The 5,276-nt window shown below is 41.0% G+C and overlaps 1 protein-coding gene across 1 annotated transcript; it reads left to right on the forward strand.

Annotated features, from left to right (window-relative positions):
• Positions 1–232: 232 nt before the first annotated feature.
• Positions 233–4,365, forward strand: ptger4b (prostaglandin E receptor 4 (subtype EP4) b). The gene is made up of 2 exons (XM_081365007.1): positions 233–1,396; positions 2,436–4,365. The coding sequence occupies exons 1-2, from the start codon at positions 641–643 to the stop codon at positions 3,033–3,035; spliced, it is 1,356 nt and encodes a 451-aa protein (XP_081221133.1). The 5' UTR covers positions 233–640; the 3' UTR covers positions 3,036–4,365.
• The last annotated feature ends 911 nt before the right edge of the window (positions 4,366–5,276 follow it).

Consider the following 5,276-nt stretch of genomic DNA (forward strand, 5'->3'; position numbering starts at 1 on the left):
CATGTATTATAATGTCACACGTCATAATATATATTTGTTGCTGTCAGGATGTGCTGCCTTTGTAATTCTCTTAAAGGCGGCTTAAGGAGCAAACACATTCTTTATCAGAAAAACAGAACAGCTTAAATCCACATGTAGATTTGCATGTAGGTCTGATTTTTAGAAGAAAGAGACAAAGAAACGAAGAAAGGGCAATGAGTAGATAAATATTAGCCCAGTAGGTTTTTTATGCGGAGACATATGTGTAAACTTGCAGTGACAGGAGGGTGCAAGACTGCGCTCTAAAGCTCGGGGGCGGAGTTGGCAGAAAGCTCTCGGGGAAGAACTTGTGAGTCAGTTTAGTTGAGACTCAGGGCAACTGTGGACTACACACCTCTCACGAGCAAAAACACAGGACTGAATTTGTGGAAGATCGCATGTGTACCGGACTCAGACGAGTCAAAATGTATCCTAATCCGAGACGCGCTTTGGATATTTTGGAGACGCGTAACAGCGCATGAAACACATGTGGAAAGTATGATCGTGGGATCTTTGACATAGATTGGGGAAGTCAGCATTTCACGTCATGCGTCTTGAGCGCGTGTAAAGTGACCGATCTGATTTGAACATCGACCTGCATGTGAAAAACAACTCGGTGAAGATGAACAGGGACCCTACCATCCCGGTCATTATGTTTATATTTGGCGTGGTCGGGAACATTATTGCTATCGTAGTGCTTCAAAAGTCACGGAAAGAGCAAAAGGAGACCACGTTTTACACCTTGGTGTGTGGACTTGCCGTAACTGACCTCTTGGGCACGCTGCTCGCGAGCCCAGTCACCATTGCCACCTATGTGAAGGGCGCGTGGCCCGGTGGGGATCCGCTGTGTCAGTATTCCGGGTTTATTTTACTCTTCTTCTCTTTGGCAGGTCTTAGTATTATCTGTGCCATGTCCGTCGAGAGGTACCTCGCCATCAATCATGCCTATTTCTATAACCACTACGTGGACCAGCGGGTGGCAGGCTTGACGCTCGCGGGAATCTATGTGTCCAATGCGCTCTTCTGCGCTCTTCCCAGCATGGGACTGGGATCCGTGGCGCGCCAGCATCCAGGAACCTGGTGCTTCATCGACTGGCATAAAAACGACAGCTCGAACGCCACTTTCTCCTACATGTACGCGGGCTTCAGCTCCGTCCTCATCCTCGCCACCGTCATTTGTAACGTGTTGGTGTGCGCGGCTCTCATCATGATGCACAAGCGCTTCGTGCGCAGAACCTCGCTGGGGACAGACCAGGCGCGCGTCGCGGAGATGAGGCGCAGGCGGAGTTTCGCGCGTCTGGCTGGTGCGGAGATCCAGATGCTCATTGTTCTCATAGCCACGTCGGGTGTCGTGCTCATCTGCTCCATTCCTTTAGTGGTAAGAGGGATTTGATGGCTTTTGGGAAATGACAGCGTTGGCTACTTTGATTAAGAGCATGTTGCACAATATGTATTAACGCGGGATAACAACGTTTTTGAAAACAACAAAAACGTAAACTAGGCTAAGATGATTTGCTGGTCTTTAAACTGGTTTCCCCCTTAAAAGTCCATGAATTCACAAAATTGTGTTTTACAATACTATACATTAAAATTGCAGTGTAAAATTACAAGCAAAAAGTATTAATTACATTATAATATACTGGAAAATGTATATTAGATTTAGCAAGGCACTATAGACTATATAATATATAGATGAAAAATATGAAAACAAATATATGAATATGAATCTTATCCCAACTTATACTAATTTCCTGTGTAAACCAACCATCATTTTCTTAAATTTTATTGTAAAAGGTTTTTGTGTGTGTGTGTGTGTGTGTGTGTGTGTGTGTGTGTGTGTGTGTGTGTGTGAATTTTTCCTATTTTTGGCCTTGCATTGTACCACCTGCATCATTGTCAGTGCATTGTACAGAAACAGACAAGTTTTAATTTCTTAACATTATATAATATATATATTAACATTTTATAAATTAATGACATAGTTAGGATTTATAAAATATAGTCAGACAAATGCTACATGTTTTTTTAATGTTCATATCTTTTCGTGTATTTCACTCTAAAAAATTGTATTTAAACCAATGGTTGGGTTTGTCCATATTGACCCAACCATGCATGGGTTGAAACTACCCTGCATTTTTTAGAGTGACTTAGATTGAAAAGCCCATAAAGTTTGTCACACACACTCTAAATAACTTGTAAGTGTAGGAGCCATCTATTGATTGTTATCAATTGACATTCACTACATGGGTATCTCAATGATCTGTACCCTGCTGATTTTATTATGTGTTGACTCATAGTAGAAAGGCACAACTAGTATCTGATATCAGTGCTCATAACATGATTGTGTTTGGTGTCGGAAATCAATGTAGGGTGACTAGATAAAGAAGTAAACAGATAATGTCTCGTTTCCTGTCTAGGTGCAGGTGTTTGTGAACCAGATGTATCCCACATCAGGAGGGACAGCAGCAGCAGTGAACCCAGACCTTAAGGCCATCCGAATTGCCTCTGTCAACCCCATTCTAGACCCCTGGATCTACATCCTGCTGAGAAAGACGGTTGTGCAGAAGATTCTTGAAAAGATCAAGTGCCTCTTTTGCCGTATCGGTGGACGTGGTCACGGGAGGAGCCCTACGGAGTTCCACTGCAGTAATGGTGTCCACAGCTCATCGTTTGTCTCTCGTGATTTGCCGTCGCTGGTTCTGCCCGAGCAGCCGGAGGTGATCAGCACGTCACAGACATATTTGTATCCCCTGGACGCGGGACAGGGGATGGGCTGCTGTGGTGACTCTGTGCAGAGCAGGACGTGTTCAACTTCAACCGAGCAAACCCTTCTCTCAAGTGACTCTCAGGTGGTAGACCTCAGCAGCGGAGAAAACAGAACAGAAACGAGCACAGACTTTGTGAACACACATTCGTGCACGCACTCCACCCCAAATGAAGCGCAGTGTTCCAAGCACCAGCCGCTGCAAGTCACCTTCACAGACGAGACTTCGAGCTTAGAAGAGAGAAGCATATGAAACATGCTGAAAGTGAGCCTGGAAAACTCGCTCAGTTCAGCAAGAGGGAATACATTTCAGGAGCCTGATTTGAACGTTGCCAACAGAATCAGAACTACTCCGATTGAAAGAAAAAAAATCGAAAAATTCATGAGAGTAAAATGATAGAATAGTTGCGAGAAAAAACACCAATCAGAATACTAAACAAAAAGTGAAAAGAGATTTGGTTACTGAAGTAGGAAATAGAATGTTGCTACATGATGGGGTTCTGGAAAGGGTGAAAGAGCAGAGGAGGATGGAGAGGCAAACTGGCTTCCTTTTCTGGTAACTGTTTTGTTGAGCAACAGGTTATCCTGCATAATCTAGACAACGAGGCGAATGACAGAGCTCTTTTAATGTGTCTATATTGTAAGTTCTTAGGAAGGCTATTCGTTTTTGACTAGATAAAATTGACTGACTGATTTGACCCAGGGAGAGGAGATTTTTTCCGACTCTTGATTAGATCGGAAGGATATACAGACCTTGTGGGTTGTACAAGCGATCCAATATCTGCTGCCCTACTTCAAATTCCCTTTTTCAGACATTCCTCATTAGGTCACAAGTTCAAATAACCAGAGTGCCTTGTTAGCTTTTCTCATGCTGGAACTCGTGGTTTAAAATGTCCTTTTTCTTATGTTGAGGTGACCAGAATACTTTATTTCCACTGATGCATAAAAAAAACTGTTTACTATTTCAAAACTTATACAAGATGTAGCTAGGCATAACTGTGCAATTTTTTAGGAATTTCCATAATATGTACAATATTCTGTGAATTAATCAAGCAATTTCATGTTTAATGACAGTAATACCGTCACAAAATATATCAGTACCGAAAACACATTATACAATGTAAGAGCACATGATACACAGCATATCATTGTCAAGAACGTTTAGGAGGTGAAATTGTAAAAGCTATTAAGATGGTGAATGTCTTTTGAGGTCATACGTTTTGCACTTTTAAATCCTTGTAACCACTGAAAAAATTCAAACTGTCAAAATCGATCACTAAGGTCTTGATCAGTCAGTGGCCGTCAAGGAGGAACTGTTGAGTTCGTCTGTACATATTTGTGATGTTAAAATGTGAACAGCTTCTTATTGTAATGCTCCTATTTATTTGAGTTGTTTTGGACAATCTGTGGACTGTAGTTATTTCTTCTCTGTGAGAAGGTCAGGTTTGACAGTTCTACCCATGTTGAAGCAGTTATATGGTTTTTGTTTCATTTCACATTTCATGTATCAAAACAGTACGAGACATGATTTAAACTACGCAAGCACCATCCTCTGCTGCATGTATATAAATGATTCAACATTACTCTGTATGTTTTCACCATTTCATTTACACATTTTCAAACACATGCATTTCAAACCTTGTCTCGCTTATTACCCTCAATGTGACCCTTCACAATGTGCAATTGCCAGCTATTTTATGCTGAAATAAACTATCAACAAATGGAAAATTGAAAACACTGGGCAGCATTAAAATAATTGAACGATCCCAGTCCTTTAAGTATTACAAATAAATTTATATATATCAGACTATCATAATTAACAATGAATCCATTTGCAAATTGTAAATAATTACTAACGAGACTAGTCCAGACTAAAAAGCATGATCAGTGTTCATCAGAGATGTGCACACTCATCCTATTCTGCGGGTCACTGGATCTGTATGTGGAAAAATACAGATGACCCATAATGACCCAAAATATTTTTTCAAATGTAATGTTTCCAGTGTGTCAGCAATCCTTGTGTCTGCTTTGTTAAAAAGGGCCAGAGCTTATTATCTTTAAAAAAATCATTTTAATAAATGACTGGTAAGGGTAAGTCATATTATACCTCGTAAATTGTATGCATTTATTCTTGCATTAGCATCCTTAAATATATAAACTCTGGCATTCCTTCTGATTTGTGGGTCAAACGAAATCAGTCCCGTGAATCACTAGGGTAACATCATGATCCTTACACGATGATCAATGCAGAGGGACAGATCTGGAGACCTTCACCGCCTGTAGACATCCCATAATTCCATTAGATCATGAAGGAAATCAGTTCAACTCTCCACTGCAAGTATTCTCAGCATGAATCACGCATTTGTGCACTTGCTATGACGTACAAATTGCCACCTGTCCTGGGACCTATACGTATAAGTAAATAAGAACTGACAAAAGCAATCTTTCACTGCAGTCCTACCGCAGCACAGACCATATGATTCATCAGTTCCAG

Source organism: Scardinius erythrophthalmus (assembly GCF_964197995.2).
Source record: "Scardinius erythrophthalmus genome assembly, chromosome: 5".
Classification (NCBI taxonomy): domain Eukaryota; kingdom Metazoa; phylum Chordata; class Actinopteri; order Cypriniformes; family Leuciscidae; genus Scardinius; species Scardinius erythrophthalmus.

Bases quoted from the DNA above. Each gene is read 5' to 3' on its own strand.
- ptger4b (XM_081365007.1), top strand. From the start codon at position 641: ATGAACAGGGACCCTACCATCCCGGTCATTATGTTTATATTTGGCGTG. The intron at 1,397-2,435 runs GTAAGAGGGATT...TTTCCTGTCTAG, and splicing joins TCTGCTCCATTCCTTTAGTG to GTGCAGGTGTTTGTGAACCA.